We start from the raw sequence: 19,582 nt of genomic DNA, 5'->3' as shown, positions 1-19,582 counted from the left end.
CTCTACCCGACGCTGGCTTGGGCCCCCTGTGGTCTAGCGTAAATATTTAAACTAAAATTTCGATACCTACCACTACACCATCACGAACAGGTTAATCACGTGACAGGATACACAAGGTCGTTTTCTCCAATCATAATGACGTTCTCGCAAGACGTTATATATAAGACGTAATATATAAGTTTGGGAAAACGATAAAATTGGTTAAATTTCTGGTTAAATTTAACTATCTTGTCTTTTCACCAGGGAGGGAGTTACATACGTGGACAGGGGTACAATTCAACGTCAGCGATTCATCAATCAACGTAAGGTGGACAAAACCTCCAAGTGTTTTTTTAGGCGTGTCATCAGTTAAAAAATACTTAATACTGTACAACAGCAATACAGCCAACTCGGTAAGACCGGTATACAGTGCGCTTTGGTTGCCAGCAGATAAAACCCACGTCACGATTTCAGGACTACTGCCTTTTACCAACTACAGCTTAACTGTAGTTGCCATCTTAACTGACGAAAGCAAGCGTGGTAATACTGGTTGGAGTCAGGAACAAACAGAAGAAGGAGGTAAAACCACTTTTCCGTGATGTTTGTTTTCTTCTATCAAGTAAGGATAATTAAGCGGCTAGAAAAAAGAAATAGGAGCACCGTAGACTTGCCATAAGTCGACTTCTTAAGGCGCCGAAAGTGTGTTAATTAGTTATGCAGTAGCGAGACAGGCCCCTGACCTGACTTCACAAGAACGGACTTTGACAAAGTATATTAAAGTCGAGGCTACAGCAAAAAGAGAATGAAACAAATTAAAAAAAAAAAAAAAAAAAAAACAGAAGAAAGAGGGTGACAAAGAAAGAAGCAAGCTGGTATAAAACGAAAACAATTCTATTTGTTACAATTTTCATATGGTAAGTTTTCAATCTGAATTGTTTCCCTATATATATAATGATAACGTTTCTTTCTTTGAAATATTGATCGAAAACCTGGTCACTGTTGCATATACATATTTCTCATCCAAGTATTTTGCGAGTTTGTTCTTAGATACATTAACTTAGAAAGTTGCTCCATATATTTTTTTCTTTCTAGTGCCAGCTAGAAGCCCTTATATACGGTACTATGACGTCATTGATTACAGTACAGTATTTATCAAGTGGGAAAGGCTTCCACAGCGCGATGTTCGAGGCATACTGCGAGGATATCGAATTCATATCTTAATCGCTTACTACTGGAGCAACCTAAGAAACATAACTGTAGGTCCTGAAATACAGGAAATGAGGATTTCTGGACTGCGATCAAGTACCACTTATAGAATATGGGTTAAGCCCTTCACATCTAAAGGGGAAGCAGGACAACGTTATGAAAGGTGGATTACGACAAGTAAGTCATCTGTTATGACACAGGAACGTCACGAGCACCATATAGCTGTCTTTTAAGACGGCTGTATAGTGTAGTGTAGTGTAGTGTAGTGTAGTGCAGTGTAGTGCAGCTGTGCAGTGTATGCAATAGAAGGAAGATAGTCACAAAGAAAGAAGTAAGTCGGTATAAAACGAAAACAAATTTTATATATTATTATTATTATTTATATAATTATTTTACAATTTTCATGTGGTAATTTTTCTATCTGAATTGTTTCCATAGTCATAACATAGACATGGACATAGACACAATAAAGATGTAAAAGGGTTACGCTGCTCTTACCACGAAAATATTCCGACGTATAAGTTCCGGGCGATAAACTTGAGTTGCTTTTTAACCTGTTTTAATTAAAATTTCAGACTTAACACTATGGTACGATGCAAAGTATTAATTGTATTAAATTTGTTCAACACAGTTCAGTTCAGACCGTTCAATCTCAAAAAAAAAAAAAATGCAGACGACTTTTTTTGTTTCGAAAACAGCACAAAACAAATGGCGAACTGCATAAAAAACTAACGTTTTGCGAGGCTGCATGTTTCATCTTCAATGTCGTTACGAAGAAGACGATAATTTAATTTTTTAAGAATGTTAAACAAGCATCAAACGGTGCGCCTGCAACAAAACGCCTAAAATTGCAGTAATTTCCACATTTACCTAAATATTTACAGGAAATGTTAGGATGGTAAAATATTATGGAAAATATCTCGGACTTAACTTTTTATTTGTTCCGAAAGTTTATTCGTCCGAAAGCTTTTTCGGAATAAACTATGGTATTCTACAAAAGAAATATTGCACTTTCAGCTATTTTGCTTCAATGTGGATTTCCAGTTACTTAAGTAGCTAATCCACCCCAAACTGAGATTTCGTTAAGGAACAGAATATGTGCAATTGGCTTAGAACGTGTGCTGCATAAAATATTAAGCATTTATTTTCGTTTCTTAATAAGACAAATCGCTGTAAAGTCGTTAACAAGACACGCAAGTTTCTGTGGAAATATCCATGACTTTCAACACATTTTGGTCTTAAGCACCGGTCATGTGGAATCCTAGAAACGTGAAATTATTCTCAAGTGGAGATTGATAATTTCCCTCACATTCAACAGCAGCTGACACGTTACACAGTCCCTCGGTAACGTGATCTCTAAGGCAGGCTCAAAATTATTGGACTTTTTTTTTCTCCTGTTTTTTAATTTTTTTTTTTTTTTTTCTCTGTGTTACGAATTTTTAGTTTTCTAAAATTTAAATCGATTCTTTCATAAAGAGTTTAATCGATTTCAAGGACAAAAAATGGACAAAAAAGTTCTGGGACAAGCTCGAATTTTTGTTATCTCTACACTTGCGCGAAGGAAAAATCATTCTCCCTCCAGCCCTTACAATTAATTCTGTACCCGTTTTTACACAAATCCACGCATAAGACAAGGTGATAAAAATAAGGTTTTTTTTTTCTCTGGCATTGTAGTATATGGTGAAAATAGTCACTAATAAAAGTATTAATCTCATTACGCACTCATGAAACTTTTTATTCTTTCTTTTCAGAATGTGGCGCAACAATACGCAACAGTTCAGGAGTAATCCTAAGCCGCGGATTTCCTTACAGAATCGAGAATTCAGATTGCACTTGGGATATTTCCCCTGAGGGTGGAAACAAAACTGTTCTTCTCACCTTTCAACGCTTCAATCTTCCACTTTCCTACGAATGCGGGTATGCTGCTCTTTAACTCTTGCATGTAAAAATGTGGTAATCGTAGGTCACACGTTGTTGAGGGTCAGTTTGTCAACGAATGTCATTTGTGTGTGTCGTACGATTGCCATATGAGATGTAACAAAAAAAAAAAAAATGCGAGGACATACTTACCGAACAGTGAAAGAACCAGCCAAATTAATGGCCCACCGATCAAATACGGGGCCCCAATATTCCGGCAGGCGTAACTTTCGGGTAGCCGCTGCTTTCATATTGATGTATTATTCTAGAAAACGACACAGACCTACCCGAAACGCAACATGATACGATCAAAAATAATAATAATAATAATAATAATAATAATAATAATAATAATAATAATAATAATAATAATAATAATAATAATAATAAAAACAAATAAATAAAAGAAAAAAAAAACAAAACGGGAGAACGCCTGGTGCGATGAAAAAATGATGATCTACTAAGTGAGGAAATCGTGGAATTCACAGAGTACCTTCACTATTTACTTTTACCGCGGCCTTACAGTGTAGTGACAAGTCTTTCACACGTTCTGGTTATTTTATGTAATGTTATGAAAATACACTGCTAAAACAGAAGACGATTGTTTGAATTTGCTGTAAATTAATCTGAGACTTTTTCAAATCACAGCCCAATAGGCCATTTCCGAGTTGCTGCGAACCTCATCATAAAAGAAGCGAGGTTAAGTGCAAAGTTTTTATTATGAAAAATAGTTTTCGTTCACATGCAAACAAAATTCTACGGTTTGAAGAAATAAACCAATTCAGTCCCCAGAAAGGTGACAAAAAATATGAGAGGCCTTTGGGCTAAATAAGTTTATTAAACAGTTTCTTTATTATGCCTCATTACAATACAACATATTTTAGGAGATAGAGATAGACAAGTTAAGTTCAAGGTCAAATCAGGTCAAGGCATCAGGGCTGGAAATAAATACGCTTTTTATTTTCTCTTTGAATTCGCCGCTTGACCATACTCGTTTGTTTTATATGTCACTAAATTAAACTATTGTTTTTGAGATGGAGAATAACAAATGGTTTAAGTAAGGATTATTGAGGGTAATTTTGCGGGGTTTTTTTTCCGTCAACATTAATGCAATTATTATTATTATTATTATTATTATTATTATTATTATTATTATTATTGTTATTATTATTGTTATTATTATTATTATTATTATTATTATTATTATTATTATTATTATTATTATTATTAAATCTGCATTCAAATAAACGGTTCAAGATACACTTTATTCTTTTAAATCTTCTGAAATTGTTACGGTGATACAGATGATGCTCTTAAGATTCTTAAAGTTCGCCTGCAGTAAGGGCTCACATTAACTTGAGTTGCGCCAGAAAAATATTCGCCCGCGAACATTAACTCTATTGTTTATACAGCTATTTCAATTAATGTTGTCGGATCAAAGTATAAAGCTGTAAGGCAAGACCTCAATATTCTGTGGATTTCTTATGCATAATCGAAGTTAATCAAAATCAGCTATGCCTCGTCCGTCCAGTGAAGATATACGATGGCGAGCCATTTGGATGAAAGAAATGTTAGGATATCAAGTGGATGAGGTGGCAGCCTCTTTGAAGACGTCTTTAAGCTTTAAGCTTTGATCCGACAACGTTAATTGGAATAGCTGTATATAAAATTTTCTTTTACAAAACTAATCTCTTACTATCTAATTTTGTTAACGTCAAATCGCATTTTTTTTCTCATTTCAGAAGCTTCTATGTTTCTGTAAGAGACGCTAGTGATACCATACCGGAACGTCACTGTGGTGAAAAAGGTCCGTTTAGCATATTAGCACCCAAGCTACGCATCGAATATCGATCCACTCGATATTCAAGTGGCTGGCCAGGATTTCAAGCTTCTTACGTTGTTCTGAATGAAACGATCGTAGACGGTAAGGCTAAGCAATTTGTATATTGGTCGAAAACCATTCCCAGGAACTGGATGACGCAACGTGCTTAAGGGACACATCGATGACGAGAAAAGCACTCTAGGAAAGAAATTCTCCAAAACCCATTAAAGTACCTATGCACGAAGTAAAAAATAACTTATGCATATTTGAAAAGTCATTCTAAGTGAAGAATAACGGCGTTTTCCTTTGTGAATTATATTCCATGGTTCCAGGATATTCTGTTTTGTTCAAAAACTGATAACGTCACAAATAGTTTCAGTACAAAGATAAATCACGAAATCAAGAATATCTCGGGAAATATTGGCTTGGCACCAGTAATGTACCTCAGGTAAGACACTGAATGACGCGTACTTTGCTGTTGCCATGGCTACATTTTTGCTTTCGGGACTTTTTTATGTTCGATTCACGTTCTCGTTTTTGTCTTAATCAGACGTCATTTACTCCCAATGAGCTGGAGATGAGACGTAGGGCAATATGGGCACTTCGCGTGTTTCACGTAAGACTGCCTGCCGCTCGTATACTGGTAAAAATATGGAGATATTTGGTTCATAGCAGAAAGGGACTGGGGCCGAGAGTAATACCATGGAAACGTCCAAATGGGTGTCATTCTATTTCTTACCTGGCCTACATTAATTACCGGTGTTAAGTTTGAGCAGCATCACTCCAATATATACTGATATATTCTTGATTTTGTGATTGATTTTGTACTGAAACTATTTGTGACGTCAACAGTTTAAAAAAAAAAAAAGATTGATTCTGGAACGAGGAAAGATATTTTAGAAACGAAAACGCCATTATCGGTCAATTTGTAAGGCCTTTCAGATAATTATAACTTTCTTACTTCATACGTACTTTAATTATTGATGGTGATAAAGCAGAGGAAATCGCCACCTTAAATGAAGTTTATAAATGTGATCTTAATAATCACAAAATTTGGTGAAAATTTGCTTTTAATAAGTAATTGTTTGAGTGGCTGTATCCAGTTGTCAAACCAACAAAAGCACTTTCAAAATGTTGCCTGCATTCTTAATTCTTAAAACAATCGTGTTCACTCAGTTGAACCTTAAACAGCGAACAGAACTGCAGAATCTCGGTGCAATTTTTCTCTGAACCAAAATATTAACCACAAAGCAGCCAGATATTACATAGTAACGGATTCAAATGGCTTTGAAAAAGTGGCATTTACCCCAAGATTCATGGACTTTCAAATAAGTCTGTTTGTGGAGTCAGGGGTCACGTGAATCCACCGTTAATGCAGTAACATGATTGTCAACCAAGAGAAACTTTTGAAATTCAGGCTCCTCGCCACTACGAATTTCTTGTTAGTTTGTGTACTAGCTTTCAATCTGTAAGGCACTGATATCTGATATATCACCATGCGATTAATCTCTTTTATGTTTAAATTCCTTTAAGCTCCTCAAGTGGACAGCTGGAACATCAGCATCTCCGGCATAAATTCGTCAAGCATAAAGGTCATGTGGACACACTATGTTCCTGATCCCTCATACCTTCTCTACCTGTATGCTGTAATATGTACTCCGATAGGTTACGAAGCTGGTCCGATCGTGGTAACAGCCAATAACACTAATCAAACAGAATCACAAGTGCGACAGCTGAGAGCCCTCACTGAATACAATGTTCAAGTCTTGGCTGTAACGATGCATAATGGAAGTGGAGCATTAAGTTTCAGAGGAAGTCTGAAACGTACCATTAGAACCCCAGAAGAAGGTAAATAACATAAGGCTATAGTATGTTTTTTTTTTCCTTTCAACTTTGGAAAAGCCCAAAAGGATTAATTAGCACAGTAGTGTGAACTTATCAATTGCTAACCGAATAATGACAACTACACGTTTGACGTTACAACACAAGTAAAGTTAATGCAGTCGAACCTCCCCTTGCGACCACCTCTCTTGCGCGAGCACTTGGAACCTCTCGTAAGCGACCACCTCTCGTAGGCGACCACGACAACTTTTAGAGATGACTGTTTAGAATTTTCTTTTGTTATTAACCTCCCCGTAAGCGACCGCTAGTCACATACGTGACAAAATTCCTCATCTCTATCCCCTGTCAGGAGTTAGACAATTTGCCTTTGTAACATTTTCAAATGTACATTCTTGGGTAGTTCAGGGGACATGAATGTCACAATCGGGGGCACAAGGTGTTCCGAAATAGATTTGCCCCATTTGCCTCATTTAGGTAAATCATCACAGGCAAACCATCAACTTGGATACTGAAATTCTTTTGCAATATAATTTTGGAAAGTTGAAAAAACATTTTGGTAGCTACTAAACCTCTGGAGCCAACTTATACAAAAGAGTTCAAAATTTAGACCTCTTGTGGTCTGACCTCTCGTAAGCGACCACCTAGGCTTGACAATTTGGGTGGTCGCTTACGGGAGGTTTCACTAAACATTTGAAATTAAAAATAGGGAGCCTGTCCCTGTTGCAAAAAGCATTAGCAAATGAGTGGAAGTTTTCTGAATTCGTTCCCTGCATTCTAAAGGGCTTTCTCGCGGTCCTTCTGTGTTGCATGTCCTTAACAGACTACTTTCCAAGGCGAGTGATTCGATATATACCGCTTGGGAAAAGCCTTCACAATGCAGATAATGGTTGCAGAAATAGTTACTTTCTTAAGATGTCTTATAGAATCTGGCACTGTGGCAACTCAATTGTCTGCATCGTCTGTAGTTTGAGACAACTGCATCAAATTTTCGTGTATTAACACATCACAATTTCTTTTCGTGTCAGTGATGTCCTGACATCGATAGACCAGCAAGTGTCCATAAAGCCTGTTAACGGTTATGTTTTTGTTTTATTCTGTAGCTCCAAGCGAACCGCCTGGTAATGTGACCGTGCTGAGTGCCCACGAAAGCGCCATAACCGTAACTTGGTCCCCCATCAGAAATGAAAGTGTAAACGGAATGTTACTAGGTTACAAGGTTTACCATCGAAGCATCTTGGATGACGGAAGTTATTCTACGATAACAGTTGGACCAACGGCCTTGAAAACCATAATCAGTGATAATCTTAGATACACTGATATTTACGAAATCAAAGTTGCTGGGTTTACTCGTGTTGGTGTCGGGGTGATGAGTCAATCTTATGCAATCCGACCAGGTAAAGTAAAACGTTTAATATAGCTGTATACCCAAGAAGAAATGGGACCTAGACGCAGGGTTTTGTTTCCGTCACGTTCCAAACGTTTTTTGGTTCAATAATCCCTTGATCGTGAGAGTATTTTGATGTCACGCAATTGCCAGTCCATTGATTTTGCCATGACAACGGCACTTTGTAAAAGAGATGCACCCAAACTTCAAATTTTCAGATTGAATTACAAGTTATGATGCATTTGCTTAATATTATTTACTTAATATCGTTTTATTGTTTTTTATGATGTTTTAGTAAGTTATCGGAAAATAGGAAAATCTAAGTAGAAATCTTAGTAGGCGAACGTTATGGGAAAGTAGGGACATTCAAGACCCAATAAAGCGTTATACCAGCATAGGAATTCCCTATATTGTAGATCAATCTGAAGACCATACACTACAGAGAAAAATGCTTCCACTGTATCTTGAGGCAACGAAAGTATCTACCGTGGAGGGTAGCTGGGGCCAGTTTTTTTGAAGTCGGCGTTTAACATTTCCAGTTAACCTCTTTGGCTTACTTTAAGTTGACGAGAAAGTACGCTAGCAAGTTACTTTTATGGCATACGCTTTGAACCTAGATATGTTTTTTTTTCTTTCTTTAGTCGAGTGATTTTAACATGAGTCCCTGGCTCGGGAGACTGGGCGACCACTTCCCACGTTTCGACGTTAAATAAAGTTATACTTTATACCTTATACCTAACTTGGAGTATTCTCAAATGTACTTTAACCGATATTTCTAGGCTGTAGAGGCATTTTTGACAGAAGGATGGGAGCAATAACAAGCCCTGGCTTTCCACAGGACTATCCAAATAGATTAAATTGTTACTGGTTGATAAGACCTAATTTATTCAAGTACCGACTTGCCCTAGCCTTTGAGACTTTCCGTACAGAGGACGTACAAGGAGGACCAAACTGCACGTAAGTTTGGTCAAAATATATGAATGCATGAAAAATGACAATACACCATGACGTAGGAGAGAGGTGGTCCAACTGTTTGTAGTGATCTCTTGATTGAGTGTCTCAGGTTCGAACTCTGGGAAAAAAGTTAATTTCGGTTGTCTGCTTCAAAGAAAGTTATGTCCATTGGCTATGTAACAGTTCTAACTTCAACTTCATTGTTTTTAGGAATTTAAGGAGTGATTACATTCAGTTTGGAAGTCTGTTTGACGTCTCTAAGTCTACTCCATATTGCGGAAATCAGCCACCGTTTGCTTTAATTGCCGAGGTCAACATTACAAACTTCGCTGAGATGCTTTTTCGATCAGATGGCGGGTTTCAGGAACAAGGATTTAACGCCAGTTATTTTGCTGTAGGCACAACACCAGAGATCTGTAAGTAATCATTAGATTATTATAGAAAAAATACCTAACTTGCACAGTTTTGCAGGAAGCGTTGTAGTGAGTTCAAAAAAAGGAAAAGAAAAGAAAAACAAAAAACAACAAGTGAGTGTGCAGCAGTCTAGGACTTAGGCTGTCAATCATTCACTAGCACGGTGGTTGATGCCATTACACCTATAACCCATATGCTTCTTGTTCTTTTTTATTGTATCTTTCGCCTAAAGGGTCTAATTACTTATACGTATGTTTAAAGGGAGGGGTTCACGGTTCTGCTCATGTCCATGAATCAAAATACTTTTTCGCCTTTTTTCGCTATGACCCAAGCCTGTTTAATTTGATTCGTTGTTTACTAACCATTTGGAAGGGAATAGGTAACTCGGTGGTAACTTTTTAAATATGATTTCGATGTTTCGCATGCGAATAACGTGGAATAAATCCTACGGGTCAACACTAAATTCAATATTGACAATATGAGTACAGTCCAGTAGCATTTTCTGTAAATTTTGGTCACCAGTCATTTTGCTTGGACTACTTAAGGAATGTGATTACTGAAGTACATGTGAGTGGCATTTTTAAGGCCATAAAGTTGATAAGAAAGAGAAAAAAAGCATTTGGATTCATGCACATGCGCTGAAATGTGAACACCTCCCAGTAAGATAGCAGTTTCCGTGACTTTTTTGAAGGAAAGCATCAGTGGTGAGCAATGAAAACAAAAGAGTATTCTTCGTTAGGCGTATCGGTCTGATAGCTTCCTTTTAGATATTTGACTTTCATAAAACTAGAATATGATATTTTCCACAAATTTAATTTTTAATTTTTAATTAAATTTTATTTTATTTATTATTTATTTATGTTTTGCTGATGTAAGTCGTATTGTGTGCCGTATCGTCCATCTTTGCATGTACCAAAAGAAAAGTAAAAGGAACATCATTACATTGATACTGCTAACAGGAAAGATGTCTCAATTTTGTATGTACCAGCTGTTAACATTCCTCGTGGAGCTATCAAGGGTGATGAGGTCACTTTAACATTGCTCCCCGCTGCTGTTGCTGGAGGAATTAAGGAATACGTTGTGTTTTACAAGCCGAGGAATGTAAAGCGCGTATGGAAGTTCAAGAGGACTAAACAACCACAAATCACACTAAGTCCACTGCAGGCACTAACTTATTACACGGTAGTGGTAATTGGATATACGCCAAATGGAGAAACGTATGGTAGCCAAGACATACAATTTAAAACCTCGAACGGTATGTAAATAAATTAAATTTTTGTATTTTGTTTCGATCATAGAGTACTTCAACCTCTTTCAACAACTCTCCGCTTTAACAGATTAATTAACAGAGTTTTTAGTTTAAGTTCGAAAGTTTGTCATAGAATGGCCTGTGATCATTATATCCCTTTTTTTTTTTTCAACTCAACTAAACACACAGGATAAGCTTCTTTGACCTTTCAATTTATGGAACAACTTCCCTGAAGCCCAAGTCTGGACCTCAGTCATTTCTTTATATATTTTTCTTTTATTACCAGGAAGAAAGAAAACGAATACTAAATGTGATCTTTTTTTTTTAAATCATGAGACCTAAATAGACAATGGGCATTTTCCAATGTTATTTTGTGGACATGGTAAATGACCTATACTAGAAGAAGTGTCCATTTAACTGCATGCCATGATAATGATTCAGTAAGTTAGTGGGATTAAACTAAACCTCTGGCACGAAACTCCTCAACGTCTCGCATACTTAAATTGAATATATAAAGTAATAATAAAATAATTGTCTAAATAATGGCTAATTTTAGTTCAACTGTTAACTCAGTACATTTCTTTAAACTAAAAAAAATCATATTTATATTTTCAACTTTCTTTCAACCGCAGATTCCAAACCGACTACTACACCAGTGATCACGCCGACAAAAGGTTTGCAACGGAAAAAATGCATATTTAAGGTTCTCCACAGAGAAGTCAAATTGTTATCGACGACTATTTTAAATCAATAACTTAATTAAATTGACAGCTATTAGTGCTCAGAAATGCGTTTCCACGCATGAAAAGTTTAGTTGCTGGTAAACCGTATGTTTTGAGGGACCCTGGGAAAATGCTTGTAATGCGCATGTGTACGTCGTGCAGAAAACGGTGGTCGCTGCAAAATTAGACTTTAGAAATCGATGACTTACTCATATATGAAAGAAACTGAGTTGTAGATAATAAAACTACCTTGTCCTTTATCGACAATTAATAAAAGTAGTTTTCCTTTTCAAAAGGAAAAACCTACTTGTTGTCGACGACTTTATTTTTCAACATTATTTTGTAGTCGATAACTTGATTCACACACGAGATGTTTTGTCATTCACAACTTTTTGTTATCGCCTACTAAAAAGTTTTTGATAACAGTTTTCCTCGCCTGTGGAGGCCCCAAAGTTATCACTATGAATATGTAGCTATAGAAAAAGCTATTCATTGGTGGTAGGAGCTAAACCTTGCTATTTTAGGGAATATCAGTTCTTAACAGAGAACTAAAACGTCACGACAATTGATTTAATAGTGGGATTAAACTAAACCTCTGGTACGGAACTCCTCAACGTTTAGCATACTTAAATTGAAGATATAAAGTAATAATAAAATAATTGTCTAAATAATGGCTAATTGTAGTTCTACTTTTAACTTGTAGTCGATAACTTGATTCACACACGAGATGTTTTGTCATTTACGACTTTTTGTTATCGCCTACTAAAAAGTTTTTGATAACAGGTTTCCTCGCCTGTGGAGGCCCTAAAGTTATCACTATGAATATGTAGCTATAGCAAAAGCTATTCATTGGTGGTAGGAGCTAAACCTTGCTATTTTAGGGAATATCAGTACACACCACCAATCTTAACAGAGAACTAAAACATCGCGACAGTTGATTTGATAGACTGTTAACTAGGAAGCTTCAAGAGAAGGAAAGTACGCAAAAGAAAATGATTATAGATGAGGATGAATTAACATTTTAGGGGAAAGAGTTAAAGAAGATACTAAAGTTTTGGCAATCAATGCAACCAATTGTTTCGCACGGCGAATTAAACCATGGATATTGTATAGCACAACGCAGTTGACATCAGAAAACTGGGAAGTTTCAAAATATGATTTGGGCGTTGTATGACACGATTACAGGTTATTTTCAAAGCAGAGTAAAGTGAAAACTGGAAAACAAAAAGATAAGGCGTTGAGAAATTATCATCTTAATTACAGACTACACTGATTGTACGTATAAATTTACAGGTATTTATTGATAGTGCTTCTAAAGCTGTGTTTACGGTACTATACGTATCGCACTGATTTTTGTGCTGTCATAATTATCAGAAATCCATGATGCCTCAGATGTGAAAGAAAAACGGCATTAAAAGACCGACAATTGTTTACACTAGACAGGATAGGCCAGGTGTAGTGTGGGAACTGATTCGCATAACACTGTGTATGGCGTGCCGACCACACTACCAGTTCACATTATTTAATTTTCCTTTAGTAAAATGGTGGTGTGCGGAAAATTTGAACTCAGAAATGAACGATAACCATATCCATGTTTAAAACTTCAAAATGCAATCCTCCAGTACTTAAACTAAGCATTGGAATTTAGACACTGTTTCTTACAATTTAACTTAAGAGCGCAGGTCTTCTTTAATGGTAAAGGTCTTACAATCATGAGTGACCTATCAAACTGCCACTGTTTATTATTATTATTATTATTATTATTTTAATCCAGAACCGATTTCCTTGATGTACCCTTATGGAGATGCTGCTGGAGATTCTTCTATTCCGTACAACATCAATAACAAGAGAAAATGTCTTAAAATAACTATCCCTGAGGCGGGAATGTTATTTTTTGGCAAAAAGCACAGGAAACTTTACGTAAGCATTCTGACTGTTCAATGGCATATAATTACTGACCTTTATTCGTTCCCCATAGTTTGTATGTTCTTTAACCTTATCTAGACCATTTTTTTTTTTCCTTTTTGGACCGGAGAGATGCGGATTCCTCCCCCCTCCTCCATAATTTCGCAGCTATAGAAACTATGACAATGAGGCTTGGAGGATAGATATTCGTACAGAGAGGTTTCCTTTGAGGTCCGCAACGGACGTGATGACGGCCACAAAAGTCGGCCATCTTGGATCCTCCATCTTGATTTTTGGGATTTCCCAAAAATTCAGTAAAACGCCGAAGTTAGGCGAAAAGTAATCAAAACCAATAAAGAGCACTAATATGAGCTAAAAACATAAAAAGTTAAAGTAAGAAAAGTCATTTTCTTCATTTTACAAAGGAATGTTCCATATTCTCAAAAAAAGCCCCTGCTTGTCAAAATTTGGTTGCCACTAAACTCCATGGCCAAAAGAACCAGTAAGGCGTTTAAACGTGTGTGTACGTAAGGCCGCTATTATCGAGGGCTTGGTAGGCGTATGGGATCATGAATTATTTTAAACCGTAATGTAGGGTGCAATTACATCAGAGCCATTAATTACAGTTAAGACTGCGATAACTACAGTTAGCTATTTTGGTAATGTGACCCGGCGATGATTCCAAGCAAGGAAAATAACTAAAGTTAAGCACAAGCAGGCTGCATCGGTGAAACGTACGTGCATGAGGAATCGAAGAGCCGAGCAGAATGTGTTATCTGACGTTTGGTTTAAATTAGCCATTTAATTTTATTCAAAGGGACATGCTTCATTTTTGTTTCGATTAACAACGAAGCTGTTACGATGCCCGATATAATTAAATTTCGATCCTTCTCCGTAGGTTCTTGTCAATGGAAAATGATTACAATGATTCACGAAGAATTTTCGTAATTGTTCTTTTTACTATAATTCATATATCAATATCCTAATTTTCGTTATTTTTTTTATAACTATAATTCATATATATATCGATATCCTAATTTTCGTTATTTTTTTTCATAACTATAATTCATATATCGATATCCTAATTTTCGTTATTTTTTTATAACTATAATTCATATATCGATATCCTGATTTTCGTTATTTTTTTCTAACTATAATTCACATATCGATATCCTAATTTTCGTTATTTTTTTCTAACTATAATTCACATCTTGATATCCTAATTTTCGTTTGCCAGCAAGGTAGTGCACTTGCGTTTCTCGAACGATGATATAAACAATGGAAATAAGCCATTGCTTTCTTTGATCCCGCTATGATTTCGTTTTAAGGATCAGCGATCTTTTTACTACCATTAGTTTTTGACTATACATGTACTGTAGTTAAGGTTGACACATGTAATTAACTGTAGTTAGACGTGCGTTTGACGACAATCATAGTGTTTATTTATTTATTTATTTATTTATTTATTTATTCATTCCTTCATATATATATATATTTTTAAATCCTGCAGATATGCTGCAATGGAGCAATCCAGTTTGAAAGTGAACGCATTAACCGCTGGCCATACAAATTCGGCCAAAGATACTGGCTGAGATACGATGCAATGTTGGCCCCATACTGGAGCAATGTAGATTGCCATAGTTCGTTTATCAATGGACTTTCGAAGGTGTTTTATCATGTGTACTCGGACTCCCAGGCAGGTTCAAACGTAACGTTGAGTGAAGCGTCAGCTGATGTCAAGAAGCTTCACAACAGGCCGTTTGCAAAGAATTTCAATGCATCTTGGGTACTTGTTGTCACATGGGAGAAACTACGTCCAAGGGAATATAATGTAGCTTCACAAAATTTGGTAAGATATGTCTACCACTCTCCATTTGTTTTATTATGTATATACATATATCTGTGTAATTCGATATACTTTTTTTTTATCAACGACGAGTATGGACAAGCGGATTTAAACCAAAAACCAATTCAAAAAAACTCCACCATATAAACGCATAGAGTGAGAAATTTTCCAAACCTTAGGTGATGCTGTCAGTTTCTAATTTAGCGTTTCTCTTTAATCCTAAAGGGGCACTGTCACAGAAAATTCCGGTTTGTGCTTTGGTAAAAAGTGATTAAAATATATTTTACAAGGTACCTTTTCGCTAAAAATAAATTGCACTTAGAGCACTGAGAAGGAAATATTAAGTGATTTATCCTGGAAAGAACAAACGATAATCACTTCACTTTTTAGCGATGTTTCGGTACAAAAATATTTTAGACTCTCCGAAGTAACTTCACAAATAGATGACACTGCCCTTTAACTGTACACGTCACCGATTGACTGACACAAGCTTTTATCTTCTCTAGATCCAGTTTACTCTATTATCTTAACGCGAGAGGGGAGGGGGGGGGGGGGGGCTAGTTAGCATTTGAATTAAGTCTCTTAGATTTACTTTTAATTTGTCGGTTCGAACGAACTCAACATTCGGCGAACCATAAATGATTAAGTGAGCGAAATGTTGTGGTGTTGGATAATTTGAATTGGGTTCAGTACACGTTATGTCCAACCAGTGTTCCAAGTTTTAAATGGTCCTTAGTATAAACATACTTTATTGACGAACTGGTTACGAAACCTTGCCATGAGAATAATTGTCCTGCAATTCATGTTGGAAGTGCCGAGACCACGCACAATCCTTTGGTTTAATGTTCACACTACAGTTTAATATCTTAACAGGAACGTTTTTATTGGTCAGTTGCTCCAACACTTTTAAAATCTGTTGTGGTTAGTGCACGGTTAAGGCCAAAAATGCTAAAAAAAAAAAAAAAGATATAACAAAGGAGTTTGTTAGGTCTCATAACCAGTCATAACTATGGTATAAATTTCAAAATAGACAAATGTGTTGCCTTACACATGATACATTACATGAGGGGCTTCCCATAGGTTAGGCAGATGTACACACCCACTATTAACAGTAATGTAGTTTATGAGTTCCATAGTTTTGTCTTTTTATTGACTCTTTTTTTTTTTTTTTCATTCCAGATGAACACGTTCCAGGTGGTCATTATTACCGACGGAGTGTACTCTTTTGTCTTGTACAATTATCCTGAGGGCGGGATACAGTGGTCTGCTCCAACTAGTGTGTTAGTAATACACTTACTCTTAAATCTAGATTTAAATATGAGATTTTCCCTTTTCGTGTTTGACGTAGACGTCAAACCATTGACAATGCTTGAAGAAATTCAAAGCAAAAGTCAACAAATTTTTATAAGAAATAGATTTTAGTTTTAAATCTCCTGAAGAGTGACTTTCTCTCCTCATAAAGTTTTTACTGAGTATGAGAGGTAATATATATAATTGGACGAAAGGAGTTTCATCCGATGTTTAAACACTCGAAGTTGGTGAAACAACACTTCTTTGTGTTTGGAAATCGAATGACACACTTGAAGTCTTCGTGTTTGATCGATATATTACATCAAAAGAAGGCAATTAAATCATCATCCCTTACTAATTCATGTTGTGCCAAAATAGGTCACGGCTGGCCAGAAAACTGCATATTGTTTTAAGAAGGACAATGTCCGCTCTAAATCTCATGACCTGAAACAGTGGAATATGAGCAAAAGCTCGTGTCTATTATTACCGGAAACTCAAAGGTGACATAATGTGTGTGTTGGCATCAGGAAAGTCAAAGTCCATTGAATGTACGAGAAAGAGGGCGCTGCACATATTGACAATCTATGTACACCTTAAATCTGACAGTTAAACGATATTTATTCAATCCATATAAGAGCAACGATAACGAATTAGGCAGCGCTACCGTCCTAATTAAAGCTAAAAGAGGTGCATGCGATACTACCCTTTTGCAATTCTACACATCTACACATTTTCCTGTTGATTTTAATGTTTGTTTGTTTACTTGTTTTCTTAGCTCAAACTATAGACACTATACCAGTTACAGAGGTCTTCCTGTTATTGGCTGGAACGCCGGAGACAAAGATGGGAACATTTTTAACTACGCAAGGTACTACGTTTACCCTTAGATGTTATCTAACAATGTGATGCATGGCAGTGTCCCGTCATTGACCTTTTTGCTTTAGTAAGGAGGATGATTTAATTATACTAGTCTAGAATCGCGACAGAATCATTAGAGGAAACCCAAAATCCATTGCATTTTTTTGGTACAGGTCTTCCTTTCACACAATCAATTTTAAGACGTAAGAAATGATTTAGAGAGAGTTAGCATGAATCAAGGCAAATTTTACAAGTCAAGTAACGCCTGTTGTCGAAATGGAAAATGTCTTCTGCCAGACTATTCATTTTTTAAAATGAATTTATTACTGTATTTCAAGAAATGTAACGAAAAGTGATTTTGGATTTATTGTTTGACTACTGATATCAATTTGACCAAACAGGACAATGAAAAAAGAATTGGCGAGGTTTGTTTTAAAAGACGAGATAAAAATTGTTTCCTACTTATTTTATATTTTGTAGGTATGTTAAACAGAAGTCTCCAAGCTGTTTTTTTTTTTCTTGATTCATCTCGCGACTATAATATAACTCCACAGTAGTGACAAAGCTCTACTACAATTCAATTTGTGTTTGTGATTGGTTGTTACTTTCCCAAGGAAATGACAAGCAGAGGAACATCCACTAAAATAGAAAGACTGGCAATGCCCATTGTAGAGCTATTTATTATATAGCTGAACTGGTCCGCGATGAAAAGGAGCATTTTAATTGGCTCCCTGAGCGGTCCGAATTTTCCTATACGGACCGCTAAGATGGACCGCTAGCGTCAAGTGTTTCGTGGTTACTGTTTCAGTTTTGACAACGCAACGTAAAAACTGTTTCCAATTAACTTAATATAGTAGGAACTGTCGGTTTAAATCGTGATGTCGGAGTTTAACTCCAAGAGCACTGACGAAGGAACGAAAACAAGCTCTGAAAACAACAAACTCGACGAAAAAACCAAAGAAGATTCCGTTGACAAGGCCTCAGAGTACCGCGACTTCATTGAGCAACAGCAGGCCAGAAGCACTACAGAGAAAACCAAATCTGACCTTAAAATATGGGGAAAATTTTGCCACCAACGGAACGAGTTCAGGAATATAGAGGCAATACCCTGGGTGGAACTTAATCTGCTGCTCTGCGCGTTTTTTAAAGATGTAAGAAAGAAAAATGGCGACGAATACGAATCTGGAACTTTGACTTGCCTGCAACGAAGCATCCAGCGTTATCTTAATACCCACGGGTCACAAGCCAATCTCATTCAAGGTGACGAATTCAAGCTATCCCGAGAAGTCCTCAGTGCAAAAAGAAAACAGCTTGTCGTGGAGAGAGGGAAAGGCAATCGTCCACAAGCAAGCCGAGAAGTCACCGCTGTTGAAGAAGACAAGCTCTTTGCCGAAGGAGAATTTGGCGAGCACAACCCGGTTGCTCTACAGCGCACCGTTTGGTGGCTCCTGGCTTTACATTTTGGCTGGCTTCAGTGGGGCGACGTCAGCCTTGAAACTGACCCGGACACAGGCAATGAAATGCTGGTCTGGAAAGCTGAGAGAGGCTCGAAGACGCGCCAGGGGCAGGACAAAGCAAGCGGTCACCGAGCATTTTATCCTACTGCTCAAGCTACTGATAACGAGCGATGTCCAGTCAAGTACTATAAGCTGTTCAGAAGTCACAGGCCCATCGAGATGAATCAACCAGAGGCACCATTCTACTTGGCCGTAAAACATCAAAGAAAGGCTACTGATGCAGTGTGGTACAAGAAAAGTCCGCTTGGCAAGAATGAAATCGGGAAGCTACTCACCAAAGCTGCCCAAAATGCTGGTTTGCAAGGACGCGTTACCAATCACTCGGTTCGAAAGACCTGCATTTCACGATTGCTGGATTCAGATGTTCCTGAAAATTACGTGGCCCAACTGAGTGGACATCGAAATCTGAAAAGCTTGGATTCCTACAAATCGGCTTCTATTCAGCATCAACGAAGAATGTCGTTAGCCCTCAGTCGCTCATCAACAACCACAAGCGAGCTCCAAGCAGTTGGCAATACACAGGCAACAACTACAGTGGAAAGTACCAGTATGACGACCACAAAAGAAGCCGGATCGGCTATTTTTCAAGGAGCAAATTTCCAAAACTGCTCGTTTAACATCCAGATTACGAATCATGATCAGCCACCGCTTCGCAAGCGCCGAGCCATTTTAAGTGA

At 37.0% G+C, this 19,582-nt stretch overlaps 1 protein-coding gene across 1 annotated transcript in view; it reads left to right on the top strand.

Annotated features, from left to right (window-relative positions):
- The window catches only part of LOC146454464 (uncharacterized), a 65,906-nt gene that overhangs the window by 28,909 nt on the left and 17,415 nt on the right, over positions 1 to 19,582 (top strand). The window contains exons 19-32 of the mRNA XM_085095361.1: positions 244 to 558; positions 1,072 to 1,362; positions 2,937 to 3,102; positions 4,845 to 5,026; positions 6,458 to 6,772; positions 7,867 to 8,160; positions 8,930 to 9,107; positions 9,315 to 9,520; positions 10,507 to 10,773; positions 11,400 to 11,441; positions 13,264 to 13,409; positions 14,905 to 15,243; positions 16,420 to 16,520; positions 17,306 to 17,398. Coding sequence (XP_084951487.1) covers positions 244 to 558; positions 1,072 to 1,362; positions 2,937 to 3,102; positions 4,845 to 5,026; positions 6,458 to 6,772; positions 7,867 to 8,160; positions 8,930 to 9,107; positions 9,315 to 9,520; positions 10,507 to 10,773; positions 11,400 to 11,441; positions 13,264 to 13,409; positions 14,905 to 15,243; positions 16,420 to 16,520; positions 17,306 to 17,398 — 2,935 coding nt within the window. The remainder of the gene's footprint in view (positions 1 to 243; positions 559 to 1,071; positions 1,363 to 2,936; positions 3,103 to 4,844; positions 5,027 to 6,457; positions 6,773 to 7,866; positions 8,161 to 8,929; positions 9,108 to 9,314; positions 9,521 to 10,506; positions 10,774 to 11,399; positions 11,442 to 13,263; positions 13,410 to 14,904; positions 15,244 to 16,419; positions 16,521 to 17,305; positions 17,399 to 19,582) is intronic.

The sequence above is a fragment of the Pavona decussata genome, unplaced genomic scaffold (genome assembly GCF_977016875.1).
Source record: "Pavona decussata unplaced genomic scaffold, jaPavDecu1.1 SCAFFOLD_300, whole genome shotgun sequence".
Lineage (NCBI taxonomy): Eukaryota > Metazoa > Cnidaria > Anthozoa > Scleractinia > Agariciidae > Pavona > Pavona decussata.
This window is presented reverse-complemented; position numbering and strand designations above follow the sequence as displayed.